A 14,467-nucleotide genomic window follows, 5' to 3' on the forward strand; every position below is an offset into this window, starting at 1 on the left:
CTTGATAGTTTTTTATATTTTTTCTAGCTATATCCTTATTTCATTTATTATTATTTGAAATATAAATTGTTATTATTAAGGTATTTATACAAGACATTTAATAAAGGTTTAATTTAAAAGACATACTCTTCATGGATCACATTCAGAGTGTTTTTTAAAGTCTCGCTTAGTTTAAAAGTTTATATATATATATATATATATAAGTCTATAAGATAATGGATATAAGTTTTATATATATATATATATATATATTCATTATATTCTCATTTTATTATATTCAATTTATGTAATTAATAAGAGTGTTTTGAATATGTCAACTAATATATAGTTAGAAATATGAAAAAATTTAAAAAAATTCAAGATTCTAACCAAATTTAGAAACGTAACACTGACTTGTGGAGTGCAATTTTTAAAAAGATTAAAATTCTAGCTAGCCCTTTTTAAAAATCATGAAATAATTATCAATAGCAGAATACCTATATTAGAGGATGGAGGGAGCAGTGTTATTTATATATTTTTATTAAATTTTCAAAATATGAAGTGCTTATATTTGCAAAGTACTCCCTTTAATTTTATTTATAAGTAATTTTTATTAACATCATCAATACCAATACAATAAAAATATAAAAAAGTAAAAGTAAGTGAAATTTTAAACATAACATTCAAGCAAAAAGTAAAAAATAAGTCAACAATATAATATTATTTTTTTGTCTTTCTTTCTCTTACTTTTTAAAGGTAATTTATAAATTTTAATTTGAAACAAAATAATTCCATCAATAAATGACTTATAAAATAGATCAGATTATACTTCTAGAAAATGACTTATATGCTGAATCGAAAGAATATACATTAATGAATGCCATAATATTAATAAGAGTTAAAGTATATTTTTACTCATTTTTATTTAACAAATATTGGATGACTTGTATTAATAAGTGAGTTATTTTTTTTAAATTATTTTTTAAAAGAGTAAAATCTCTCTTTCATAAACGGATCACTGATAGAGTAAAATTTTTGCTCTTCTAAAATATAATTTAAAAAAAATATTATATTTATCGGCACTAGTCAGGGTTTCTTGAAAGAAGATAGATAGGCGTAAGCGGTCCTCGTCGGCGCTCGAGGGTATGATGAATCTGGGAACAAATTGGCCTTTCAAAGGAGAGAGAGAGATGGGTCTGATGGATTGTGTCGGCCATGTTTGGATTTATCTTAAAGGAAGCTCAACGTGGCGGCCGCATCCAGTCGACAGACTAGCAGCCAAGTACGAAACCCTTCTCTCTCAAATAGTTAATGGAAACTATCACGCACATTATATAAATAAGTCTCTTTTACTCTAGCACTATTTATAAATTATTTATTAAAATAATAAATTTTAAAATTTATTAATTTTACCTAAAAATTTAATAATTTTTTACATTTTGTCACAGTTAAATATATATATATATTAATTATATATTTTTTATCCAATATTTCATGAAAAGTAAATAAGAAAACATGTGATGAAAATTTAATAAAATAATTCATAAATAAAATAAAATTTTTCACTCTATATCTTATAAATAAGATTAACGGTGGTATTTTCTTCTTTGTCCAATTTCTTTCTTTCCCCGTCATTTCTTGTCTATAAATATAAACTAACACAACAGCAACAGGTTCGGGGGCCAAGCCTTTTCTGGGCGTGGAAAACAGAATCTTCCTCTTAACTTTCAGGGCTCACAACCTGATATTTCTTGACAGATCTATGCGTACACGGGGATGAAGAAATAGAAATAGCTCTCTAATATTTCATCTTCATAGGGGGAGAAAGATAGCTAGGTTGATTGCCACCCCAAAAGTCGGCGGGTAGGTACAATAATCAACATGGAAGAAAGAGACTGTTGTTCGAGGGATTCGACGATCACGACGATCAGAAGCAGCCCAGAGAAGCGGAAGCAACAGAGACAGCACCAGAAAGCAGCGAAGGACAAGCCATACAGAGGGATAAGGATGAGGAAGTGGGGCAAGTGGGTGGCTGAGATCAGAGAACCCAACAAGAGGTCAAGGATTTGGCTGGGTTCCTACACCACTCCCATCGCCGCCGCACGCGCCTACGACACCGCCGTTTATTACCTCCGAGGCCCTTCTGCTTCGCTTAACTTCCCCGAACTCTTGTTCCAAGACAACAACGCTCTCTCTCGCGGCGACATGTCCGCCGATTCCATACGCAAGAAAGCCACCGAAGTCGGCGCCAGAGTTGACGCCCTTCAAACCGCCCTTCACTCCTCCTCTCCCTCCAGTTCTACCCAAACCACCTCTTGCAAACCCGACTTGAACGAGTACCCCCAACCCGAAGACTCCGTCTAGGATTAGAACTAGCTGATACATATGCAAGCAACTATGATCCTGAATCTGTCCTCTCTAATTAGCTCTCCAGTAGATATATATAGTCCGTAGTAGTAGGTATACATATGATATACTTAGTCTTCCCGGTGAAGCTTATGGTGTAATATTCCCAGGTGTAACAAGGTACATGGTACCGCTCCACGTCGCTGGGCACATGGTTCTGTTTGTATCTGGTAGTCTTCCAATGACCTGTCTTCTTTGTTGCTGGAGATTTTTTTTCCTTGTTTTTAATTTTATTTCCATCGGGTTATTCGAAAAGAAAGAAAGAACTGTTCTTTCTATATATTTTGTTCTAATATATATACATACATAAAGCTTTGATTGCTAATGTGAATAACATATATGTTGTATATTCTGTGGAACTGTGTTGGATTATGTGAATGGAATAACTGGGAGGGAAGGGAAGAAAAACAAAAGGATGGAGGGGATTAGAGGGATGAAGATAGGAAGAGGGGTGGAAGAAGAAAGCCGCCTGGAAACAGAGAGAATTGAATCGATGTTGAGGGTAATTAACAAGTGGATGAAGAGATAAGGGAGAGTTGGGTTGATGAGCAGGAAAACAAAAAATATGAGATGAGGAGATTGTGGAGACCACACAGAGAAGAGGGACAACAGTGGAAGAAAGTTCAAGAGTTAGTGGACCTCAATCAGAAAAGGTTGCCCCTCACCGATCGTCCTCGCATTGCTTACAATAGCTTTGTTTATCGCTGTTTCATATCCTTCGTGGGACCCTACCCGCATCCTCTGTCATATTTTTCTTTTCCTGTTTATTCTTATGAATTGCAAAATTCCATCTTATCCCAGTGCGGCGTTGGCCAAACCTTTTAATGTTTCTGATATGGCGTGTGATCGATCCATCTGTCCTCTTTACAAACTTTCTGCACTCCATGTGTCCTAAAGAGCGTGTGTCTCTCTCTATGTGTGTGTGTGTATTGCTCATACCAATAAAACAAGATTAATACGTAGTATATATACCTATTCTCGGTGGACGGTAACTATTCTTCATTGTTTATATATTTGCCTTCCAATCATTGTTGAAGAATTCCAACTAGCTCACCGCCATCAATGAGTGCGAGAATTATTTTATTTTAAATTTCTTTATTACTTTTGAAAACGGGACACGAAAGATACAAAATGTACGAGTGACCCTTCAGATTGTTATATATAAACATGTTTAATTTCAAGTCAGCTGGAACATGTCTTCAACAAGTGTTTTAAAAGCTTCAAAATAAGACGCAATTTTAATTCAAACGAATAGAATGTTAATTATAAGAATTAATTAATTAATTAATTTGCACCGGCAACCAGGCACGGACAGTGATTTGGGGAGATCATAGAAATAATTAATATGTGATCGATTGATATGATGACTGTCGAGACCAGGAAGAGATATTTCAATTTGTGATTGCTGGGCATTGGCGAGCGAGTCAAAAGATTTGACAGAAGCTCAAATGAAGTTTAATTAGTTTACAAAGGACGGCTGAGAAGGAAGCACGGGACTGAGTGCTGCCATACCCAAATCAATTATCTAATTCTGACCGAACAAGAAGTACAAGACAAATTAGTTGAAATTTATGAATAAGTTATTAGATATGCAGCTCATGTATCGATGATATTCATTTTCCACGAAGGATGATCAGCCTTATCGAATGCTGAACCCGAGATCTTTATCACGCAGAAAAATCCCAGAGCTAGCTGACAAATAGTCCCTGATACCTAACGCTTTTGATCACGACCCTTTATTTTACACGACCATCCCCGCTTCATACATACATAGGGCAGATTTTTTGAAGTCAGCATCAGTTAAGTCTCTCTCTCTACGCGCGCGCGCACGCACACACGTTATATTTGTCTAATTTCCTATTTTTCTTTCTAACGAAAGCCACCCCCAGGGAGTCCGATTCTTCTGTCAAATTTTATTGGAAGCTCTTAATATACAGTATATATTCAACTTCCAATGATCTAGAATAGAGAACCCTTTTTCTTTTCGAGTTGTTTTCCTTTCAAGTGGTGCGTGTGCGTGTGGGTGTGCGTATTATGATCTGTGCAGAGCTAAGATTCAATTTGCATTATTACTTAAATATTGTTAGGGTTCATTTCATCAATCAACAAAAACTCAGGGATTGCTGGATATTAAGATTAAACTGATGGGAAGAAATGGAAAGAGATCTTGACGTGATGAAAAGAAATAGTCTGACTAGCAGGGGTTAAACATAGTAAAATTAGTTTTAGATGATTAAATACGAGATCTCATTCTTAAGTATGTGTGTATTGCTTAAAAATAAAGGCGCATGTTGAGATCAAATGCAAGGATCATTGCCAATGTAAAAAAGAGCATCACGCATCGACGTCATGTGAAAATGCAAGAATTAATGCACGGTCTTGCAGGGGACATGGAGCAACCAAATGCGCTTGACCATTGACAATGGGGAGGAGACGGCGGTATTCCTTTTCCATCACCTGATCGATAATTCCACGAAGCAAACAAGTCCTTGGTTGTTTTATTATTTTATATATAAAATATATGATAATATAATTTTCAATCATCTGTCAACACCCTTACATTGGCTGTTCAATTGTACTGAAATCCCTTGCACAGAAACTGAAGGAAATGATGTCACGGAGTGTGGTGGTGCTCATCATCAAACCCTACCAGTGAATTGGAGACACATCATCCGTCCAACTGAAAACGAGATCATGATAGTGCGCGTTTGATTTTCAGTTTGTCAAAAGTTCATTTAGTAAAAGTTCATTTAGTGAAAGTCAATTTTATAAAAGTACAAAATTTGTGTTTGAATATATTTTTTTAAAAGTCAATTTGATACATTAAAAATTGTTTGGTTTGTGATAGTGAAACGTTCTTTTGAATGTACAATTATCAAAAAGGATATTGATTTATAATGATTTATAATTTTTATTATACAAATATAATATATTTAAAATATTTAAAAAATATAATAAAGATTATAAATAACATAAATTTTGATCTATAATCCTAAAAATTTGATCTCTAATTATTTGTATTTTTTAATTTGTAATTTTAAAAGATATAATAAAGATTTGTAATTTTTATCATACATTAATGCTAAAAATTAACATGATTAATTACTCAATTTATAATACTAAAAAAATTGATACCTAATTATTATTATTATTAAAATAATAATTATATTTTTAATGAATTAATTATTTTTTAAATAAAAATAAGAGATTAAACTTAGGGTAGTATGGTCAAATAACATCCTACTTTTCAAATCTATTTTTTAAAAGCTTTAAATAGTTACATTTCAAAAATTCAGGATGTGCTTTCCTGTAAAATATTCTACCCAAACAACTTTTAACTTTTTAAAAGTAAAATTTTGTTTTCTGAATGTGAAACGGAAGAAAACCAAACACACCTGTAACCTTTTGCTTCTCCTTCTGCACCTGTCATACAGGGAATCATATTATACTTTATTTTGGAAATACCCTTATCAACTAATAATCAAGGACATGATCGAGTTTTCCTCAACAAGTAGTCCCTCTCATCCTTGCATAATTGTTCTTAACTTGCTCATTAAATATGATACCGCCCTGAAAATTAATTGTAACAGCACCGACTTTACCAATAAACTCCACTGAATTTCAACGCGACGCTACAGATCCCTCTATCCCAAAGCGAATAAACCTTCATATCAAATGTCATTTTCTTCTCTGGACCAGTATCTGTATGCTTGTGTAAGTTGATGATGTTGCGTGTGTGATTTCACATTCCGAGAAATGAAAATCACTTTCACACACAAAAAATATATATACTCTCTTCATTTAAAAATATAAAATATTTTTAATTAATTTTTTAATAAATTATTACTTATTTTTAAATTAATTTTATTTTTTTAATTTATCTCTATTAAACAATTATAATAAATATAAAATCATTATTAATAAAAATATTTTTTAAAAAAGTCAATAATTACACTTTAAAAAATTAAAAATACCTTATATTTTTTAACATTCAATTCCTTAAAAAATATCTTATATTTTTAAATGAACAGAATATATATATATATATATATATATCAGTCTCCACCATAACACACATCATGAATTTACTTCTTTTTTTTAATTAAAAAATAACTCCCTGACCGTGCAGTGTGCTTAGTTTTTTTTTTTAAAATAAAGTAACACAGATCTATATATATAATAAAGAATAACAAGCACTATTTTAAATTTGACACGTATATATTTTTAAAAACTGTAATTCTAGACTATCCATATCATCATTAATTTCTAAGGATATTTTTAAAAAATAATATTAACATTATCTCAAAAACTGCTTTCCTTTATTTCAAAATATTCTTTCTCATGATATCAATAATAAATTTTTAACTAATTCATAATTTTAAATTTTAATTTTAAAAATCTTAAAAAATGTCAAGTATCATAACTTCCTCAATTTATCTTATTCGTATAATAGATTTTTACCATTTTAATTACTACACCTTAATTTCTATTAGTTTAAATATTTAAAATTTAAAATTTAAATAATTTAGATTTAAATGTGAAAATTTTAAACCATGAATAACTTTCACATCCTCTCTGTTTCCTAATATCGTAACTCCTTTATTTTTTAATTTCAAAATTTGTGATGTATCATATTTTAAAATTATTTATGTTTAAGTCATTTTAGTTAATTAGCATAATAGATTTTCTCATTCTAATAACTACCCCTCAATTCTTATTAATTTAAATATTTTAAAATTTAAATTTTAAACTTTTAAAATTTAGATTTAAATGCAAAATTTTTGAACTTGGAATAAATTCCATATTCCATGATCTCTATTATCTAATATCATATTCTCTTCGTTTTTACAATTCAAAATTTGTGATGTATTAGATTTTACAATTATTTAAATTTAAATTAATTTAATTAATTGGTGTAATATATTATTTAGACGTAATAAATATGCCTTAGTCTAACTTCCCCTTAATTTTTAGGTTCATATTTTTGGCTTCCCATGTTAACTTCTATATCTTATTTTAACTTCTCTACACCTGAAATTCTCTCTATTATCCTTTCTTCTCTCTCACACACACACACACACACACACACATATATAATTTTATATTTTCTAGAGCAGTTGCCATTATTGATGTTGTTTATTGCTTGCACCATATCTGTCAATATTCATGCCATATCATGCTTCAAATAAATTCTAAGTTCACTATGGTCGTATTAATGGGTGCATCATCTTCCTCTCTTTCAAACCAATCAAGCCATGCTTTTCCTCAAATTCCTTCAAGATGTACTGTTTATTGCTACAAATTGTAAAAGTTGTGATTCTCATGTACATACGTCCTTCTCCTTTTCCCTTTTAATTTGAAGGAAGAATTTCACATTCAATTTTCTTTCTAACAATCTTCTGCTCATATTGTTTGAATTCATCTTTAAATATAGTTTTTACCCCAACTTAACGTGTTGGCAATGGAATCATAAATTCACATATTTCAGAATTTAACCACCTTTCAATGTCCTTTCTTCTAGATTCAAAATTCAATGTTGCATCATTGATGCATCTAGATATATTGCAATTTTTTTTATTGTGAAATCTCTTGCTTTATGAAGTGTAATATTGCGAAGAGGTGTGGGTAATTGTATGGTGCATGGTGTTTTTATCTTTATTGAAGAATGGTATTCAAACTCTTTTCGAATTGAAGTTTAGCATTCACGCTTTTCCCCCCATGAAGATTATTTATATTATTGATTAGTTGTCACTGATTTATGAATGGCAAAAAAAAATTCACATAGGATCAATAATGTAACTAATATAATATGAAGTTAATAGGGTATCATGATTTCACGCAATATCATAAGTAATACTTATTTTCTAACATTATATTTTTAATTTTAGTGACAATTTTATTTTAAAATATCGTTATTTAATATACTTTCTTCAACAATGACATGATATTAATTGACAGGGGAATAATTTGATAAAAAAAATGATTTACTACTCAAAATACTTTTATATAATGCGATACTTATTTTAAATGATTTAATATGAATATACTTTTGCATAATTTATATATATTTAAAGTGATGACTTATTTTAAATGATTTACTGTAATTTGTCCATAAAAAATATTAATCACTTGTGTATGTAATTATCTAGTACTATTTTATAAATATTTTATTGATTCATCTTAACCCCCGTGGTACATATTAGTTTCAAGATAAATATAACCAAAGATCATTTTAGTGTGGGAGGCATAACCGTTTTTTCAGTATGGTGCTTTCGAACATGCACAACACCGGCCGCGCCCCGTGGCATTATAACAGTTACTTGAAAATCATAAGTAAGTTTTATTGGACATGATGATTCTTGTTGGATATGTACGTAGTTATATACTACGCAGTGACTATTTGATGTCTTATTATGCTTTATATAATATACAATGATGAAATAGACTTTGGACTTGTGCTCAGAAGATGCAAGGTATGTTGTTTATGAGTCATGAAGATAGTGTAACTCTTTATAAATTTAAATATAAGAAAAACATAATTATAACATTTGCTGTTGATTTCCGTACTTTTTTTAATTTCAAGTCCCTCTTTTTTTCACATGCAATATTAGTTTTTTTACTTTTAAATATTCTCAAAGCAACAATGATATGTCACTTACAACATTGAATTATCTAATGTTAAAATAATTAAGGATGAGGCAGCAATGTAATCAATAAATTAGAAAAGAATTAGGGGGAAAGGTGAAAGTTTAAACGATTGAAGCACAATGCGTAGAATCCATGGGCCATTGCTTAGAACATTTGACACATAAAAGTAAAAGACCTGGCCTATAATGACTGACAACCTTGTTTTCTTTTTGTGTTGACAAAAACCGTGGCTGTAATAGTCTTTGCTGAATTCAGTAAAAAAAAAAAATTAGTCTTTGTTGAAAAGTGATCATCGATTCATTTTGATTTAACATATCGGCATCTCCATTAATATCATTAGTTCTATGTGAGATAATTTAACATAGTTAGTATTGCATCATCGCCTCCTTGAGATTATTTAAAAAATAGATGAACTAATGTTGCATATAAAAAAAAACATAGAGACCTGAGGCCAAAAAAAAATACAGGGACTAATAAAAAAACTCAATAAAACAATAGAGATTAATACTTTGTTATTTGGGAGAATTTAAGTTGAGGATTGTTGTAGAAAATTAATTTCAGGTGAGTTTAAAAAAATTATAAAATTTTAATTCAGTCTAAGAGAAAAAAGTTAAAAGAATTTTGACAATAAAAATACTAAAATATCCTTCACTTATTCTGTAGAATTACTAGTTATTAATTTTTTTACTACACTTATTAATTTATCAATATCACTTATAAATTACATTCGTTTGTCAGACAATCAGTAACACCAATTATTAATTTGCTTACTTTACTTGCTAATTTATTAACACTAGTTGTAAATTATAAGATCTATCAGTAATTTATAATTGATGTTAGTAAATTACAAGACATATTAGTAAATTATAACTGATGTTAGTAAATTAACAAATAAAGTTAACAATTTAACAACTAATGCTGCTGCTTATGATTGAAAAACTAATATCAAGTTTTATATAATTATTGATATATTAACTTATATAATTTGTAATTCATATTTATAAATTAATAAGTGGAATAAAAAAATTAAAAACCAATTATTCTACATAATAAGTTAAAAGTATTTTGATATTTTCACTATCTAAATTTTTTTTGAATTTTCTCGTCTAAATTGAATTAAAATTTCAAAAAAAAAATTTAGAACCTCTTGATTCTCTACAGTGGTCTTCCCTGTTATTTTTTCTTTTGGTAAATGAGTCTGCATTATTTGAAAATGTTCTCAGTCACCTGGAGCTTGCTGGGGTTGTAACGGTATATTAGGAAAGCATGCCAACTCGGCTTGAATGGAATTTCCTTCGCAGGGTAGCCCGCTTATTCTACTTTTCTAATTTTTATTTTCAATTTTTTCGACAATACTAATAAATCATGTACTTTTCAATATATTCGACATTCGTCGATGTGATTTAAAGGAGACAAGAAACTTGTGGTGCTCATGACAATATAGCTAGGTTGGGGCAATTAAATTTGGCACAGTTTTAGAGGAAAATAAAAAAACAAATGGGCCAATCCATCTGATATGTGGCTAGGCGGAGGGCCAAATTGGGCTCTGTCTTTCCCGGTGACTTTTCCTAGCCCAGCTCACCTCTTCTGGCATATTAAATGGACACTCTATCTGGCCCAGTTCATTTTTCAATCATTGCGAGATGTAAAATAAGATGGAAGGACCAACATGAATTAAGTTTAGTAGAATAAACTAATTACTCATGACATAATAAATTAAAATTAAAATTTTTATTAGAAAATAAGCCCACATTTAGTGGTTGATAGTATCTCAAATAAGATTGCCTCTAATAAGATGATACTTGTAGGTAAAAAAAAAAGATGGGAGGGCTGTACTAGGGGGAAAAAGTTGGGAGGAGCTATCCCTTCTAAATTTGATAATGCTCAAATATAGCCTAGTTAGATAGTTATATAAAAAATAATAATAAGATGGGTTTCAAATAAAAAAATTAAGAGTTCAAACCATTCTAACATAAAAAAAAAATATTTGTTCAAATCACATGAATAAATGATAAAATAATATTACTTTTATTCTTCTTTTATTAGATACATCAATATTGATTTGAGAGACCAAAGGCACTGGTTGAAAGTCGTTGTCGTATATATTGCTAATACAATAAATAAAATAATTTTGGCATATTTGAGAAGAAAATATAATTTCCCTCTAGCCTCATTATTCCAGGTTATAAATGAATTTTCTCAATCCACACCGTGAAGTTAAATCCCAGGCCTTTTTGCCCTACGTTTATCTTTATATTAAAGGTAATCCTTTTAGAGGTAATATCGAATATTAAATCTCCATGCGTCTCCAAACGAATTCAAAATTTAATTTGTCTTTGTAAAAAATTAGCTATTTTTATTGGATCCATAATCCTAAGACATTGTTTTCTCATTACTCTTCCCTAAGATCCGATGTCTAGAGTGAACCGTCAAGGATATAGGGGCCCATTTGAGCCCATTCTCTATGCGTTCTGTATTAGCGCGGCTTTATGTCGCCGTTTTTCGAACATGGCAGTTATTTTGGACTTTCATTTTATTTTAAATAGACCTGTCTAAAGAATCTTAATCTTAACACGCGAAGTAGGAGTAAAATATACACTTGAGTTAGGCTTTAATTAAATTAATCTAAGTTTATATGATAAGTTTAAGATCTAAACCTAACCTGAAGTTTGTATATGATTTTTTTTTCACGGTTTAAATCCAAGCTTATCTAAAACCTCACATGGCCTAAAAGCCTATTTAAAAAACAAACTTAAAAATAAACCTTTTAAGTAGACTTATATGTCAATTTTAAACATCTCAAATATGCCTCAAGACTATTATAGTCTATATAACATTATTTATTAATTATAATATATAATAATTAAGATGTCTTATCAACAACAATACAATAATAAAGTAATAACATTAAAATCAATATGCATGTCTAATCTAGATTGAAAACATAAATAAAAATAAATTAATTAAAAATTAAATGATAAAATTAATGTGTATGTAATATATCATATAACACACACGCACACATAGACTAGCCTATTAGGCTTGTAACTTAAGCCTTGTAAAAATATGCTCGACCTATTTAATTATGTAAAGTTCTCCTTACTAATCCACTTCAAACTCTAAAATCAAAGGTAATCATGGGCTAATCGAAATGGATAACTAAGTTTGTAAAATTTACATAAATGAGATTCTAAATTTTCAAACTCATAAAATGCTTTAAAATTATTTAGTAATTGAGAATAAGAGCAAAACATGTTTAGAAAAGTATCAAATACCAAATTGTGTCAAAAGCATTTGCATTTAAGTAGAAAAGATAGTAAAACAAATGTGTATCGTGGCACATTTTTCTTTATACCATGTGCCGTGATGCATTACACAATTATGACAGCATCATTGTCGTTAGATGATAACTCCTTAAGGTGAACTTCTACATGCCTCGTTTCTTCATCTTATGTTTGATTGAGGTAATTTAAGTATATATAGAAAGCTCTTTCAGGGCACTAGCCAATAACACTAGTCTCACTCACGTATTATTTCTCCTTAAAAGTTGGACACCCATTCGTATACTCACTCCTTTTTCAATCCAAACACAACTAGGTGTAAGATATGCTGGTCAACCAAGAGGGGGATGAGTTTGGTATCCTTGAATTTTTCACTTAAAGCTTTTGACAACAAAAACTTGGAATATGAATGAAGAGAGCATAAATAAAGCTAATGAATATGAGAGAGATAACGAGCAATACATAAGGAATTTATTCTGGTTCAGCCCAATCTACTTGGCTTATGTCTAGTCCCCAAGAACCTCCTGAGATTTTTCACTATAACCACAAGTTTGATCTGAGCACTTGTGAAGCCACAGTATAATCTCAGACTTAATGTTTGTATCACTCTCTCTTACAAAAATCTCACAAATTCAATTCAAGCACTTGTGGAGCCTCTTACAATCTCTCGGACTTATAAGTCTATTTCTCTTTCCCTTATAGAGGTAATTTTATCACTTAATATCCCTTGATCTTAAGTTTACTTAGATAAATGATAGAGAAATTTTGATCATAAAGTGATCCTAATCAATACAAACTCACTCATTGAGTAAATAAACATATTAAAGTAAAATAATATTCTAAACAAATACAAAGAGTAGTCGAAGGTATTAAATATCACAGCTTATGTTACTCACTTCTCTTCTCTACTTCGATCTTCATAGACGAGTCTTTTTATAGTTGAAGTTGATAAATAAATCATTAGACTTATTAATATAGACATTGCAGTAGTCTCCTTATCTCTTATGATCTTCTTCATAAAGTATAAGTCTATTGAGTTCTTTCAATAGAGTTCTCTTGCATCTCTGTAAAGTATTCATTAGACAAAATCAATTTTTTGTGATTGCTCAATCTGTATCATTATAGTTATAAGTGTAGCTTTGTTGCTTTACAATGGTATTGTTACTTGAAAAGGATAGTAGGAATTGACAGCTTTTTAGATAGGTTTATATGTTAGAGCTACAAGCAAATATAACGACATTTACATATTTAATGCTTTGATAAAAGCAGGTAAAGGTTTATATAGGTGAAGCATTTTAGCATCGATGGTGCAAATAAAAAATGAATTACAAAGAGTTTGATCCAAGCAATAATTATGTTTAGATAGATTCTAGTAAGGCTATTAAATGAACACAATTGATTACAGATAAAAATAATAGCTAAGAAATGAGTTTTGAAAAGTTTAGAATTGAGAATGAAAAACAGAGCATGAAAAACCAATTTAGTACCAGTGCTATTTGCAATAGTATCGGTGTTGTGATGAGGAATAATGACAACACAGTGAAAATAATATAGGTGTTATTTTGATGGTACCAATATAGGGCTCTTCGTAAATGATGATGATATTTTTCATTTCATGAAAATAAATGTTTTTCTCAAATGAGGATTTATAGCACAGGTATTGATAAAAAGTATCAGTGTTAATGTAAATTGAACAAAATCTTCTATTTCAAAGCTTTGAAGAATAATACTAATGATAATAAATATCATAGGTGTTAAAATAACTTAGATGATTTTTTTAGAGAGCAAGTTGAATAGGGCAGAAGAGATAGCATCGGAGCTTTCCACTGAAACATGTAAATAGACACCAGAATTTTTGAAGAAAGATGATTTAGTACTGGTGTAGAAAAGTAGTACTGGTGCTCAAATATCAATAGCATAGGTGGCACTTAGTACGGGTGCTAAAGAGGAGGTTTTTTGTTAAAAAATGATTATATATTTAAAAATACCACTAGTGTTAATAGCACAGCACCGGTGCTAAATGGACATTTCCATAACACAATTTATGGGTCAAATTCTAACAATTATAATTCTTTCATTTTAAATCCAAAATAGGAAAATAACATACGGTTGGAAAGCTCTGGATGTATAGTTTTCAATGAAATAATAGCCAC

At 30.0% G+C, this 14,467-nt stretch overlaps 1 protein-coding gene across 1 annotated transcript; it reads left to right on the forward strand.

Moving 5' to 3' along the window:
* Nucleotides 1-1,634: 1,634 nt before the first annotated feature.
* Nucleotides 1,635-2,710, forward strand: LOC129301745 (ethylene-responsive transcription factor RAP2-1-like). The gene has a single exon (XM_054940339.1). It carries the CDS (start codon nt 1,861-1,863, stop codon nt 2,341-2,343), a length of 483 nt encoding a protein of 160 aa, XP_054796314.1. The 5' UTR covers nt 1,635-1,860; the 3' UTR covers nt 2,344-2,710.
* The last annotated feature ends 11,757 nt before the right edge of the window (nt 2,711-14,467 follow it).

This window comes from Prosopis cineraria, unplaced genomic scaffold (assembly GCF_029017545.1).
Source record: "Prosopis cineraria cultivar Desert tree isolate PC_DT_omini unplaced genomic scaffold, ASM2901754v1 PC2, whole genome shotgun sequence".
In the NCBI taxonomy this organism is placed as follows: Eukaryota; Viridiplantae; Streptophyta; class Magnoliopsida; order Fabales; family Fabaceae; genus Prosopis; species Prosopis cineraria.

Coding starts and splice junctions, on each gene's coding strand:
- LOC129301745 (XM_054940339.1), top strand. CDS start 1,861: ATGGAAGAAAGAGACTGTTGTTCGAGGGATTCGACGATCACGACGATC.